Genomic DNA, 1005 nt, shown 5'->3' on the forward strand with positions numbered 1-1005 from the left:
AGAATTCAAGAGAGGGGACTGGATGAGAGAAGTGTCAAAGAATTTGTGAACACATTTTCAAAACCACCACACTTGCTTGGACATTTAGACCATTATAGTTTTGTTTATTACCACAGCACAGCAGTAAATATGAGTGATATGATTTGGTTCTGTGTCCCCATCCAAATCTCATGTCGAATTGTAATCCTCAGTGTTGGAGGAGGAGCCTGGTGGGAGGTGACTGGATCATGGGGACGGACATCCCCCTTGCTGTTCTTGTGATAGTGAATACTCACTGGTTGTTTAAAAGTGTGTAGCACTTCCCCCTTCTCTCTCTGTCTTTCCTGCTCTGCCATGTGATGTGCCTGCTTCTTCTTCTCCTTCCTCCATGATTATAAGTTTCCTAAGGCCTCCCCAGCCATGCTTCCTGCACAGTCTGCAGAACCATGAATCAGTTAAACCTCTTTACTTTGTAAATTACCCAGTCTCAGGTAGTTCTTTATAGCAGTGCAAGAACGAACTAATTCAATGTGTGTATCTTTGTATATACCTTTGTGCACACAGCAAGTACTCTTGCAAGGTATATTTCCTAGAAATAGAATTGCTGCTGCACAGGTATTGGACATAGTCCTAGAAGTGGAGTTACTAAGTCAAAATATTTTCTCCTTTTTAAGCTTCCCCACACAAATTGCCAAAATATCAGCTAGAACACTTATGCCACTTAACATCCCCACCAACATGTCCTGTTCTCTTTTTATGGTCCCTTCATTCTGCAGTGTTCTTCAACAGTGGGACATTTCACTTTTTTTTCCTTTTTTTTTTTTTTTTTGAGATGGAATCTCACTCTGTCCCCCAGGCTGGAGTGCAGTGGTGTGATCTCGGCTCACTGCAACCTCTGCCTCCCGAGTTCAAGCAATTCTCCTGCCTCAGCCACCCAAGTAGTTGAGACTACAGGTGCTCGCCACCATGCTCAGCTAATTTTTGTATTTTTAGTAAAGACAGGGTTTCACCATATTGGCCAGGCTG

General features: G+C 43.0%; 1 protein-coding gene across 2 annotated transcripts in view; it reads right to left on the reverse strand.

Annotated features, from left to right (window-relative positions):
* Positions 1-301: 301 nt before the first annotated feature.
* Positions 302-1005, reverse strand: part of HTR2A (5-hydroxytryptamine receptor 2A) — a 91991-nt gene continuing 91287 nt past the window's right edge. For both annotated transcript variants that reach the window (XM_058437869.1, XM_058437868.1), the window contains one exon: positions 302-415. In XM_058437869.1, coding sequence (XP_058293852.1) covers positions 383-415 — 33 coding nt within the window. In that variant the 3' untranslated portion in view covers positions 302-382. The remainder of the gene's footprint in view (positions 416-1005) is intronic.

This window comes from Hylobates moloch, unplaced genomic scaffold (assembly GCF_009828535.3).
Source record: "Hylobates moloch isolate HMO894 unplaced genomic scaffold, HMol_V3 SCAFFOLD_4, whole genome shotgun sequence".
Classification (NCBI taxonomy): Eukaryota; Metazoa; Chordata; class Mammalia; order Primates; family Hylobatidae; genus Hylobates; species Hylobates moloch.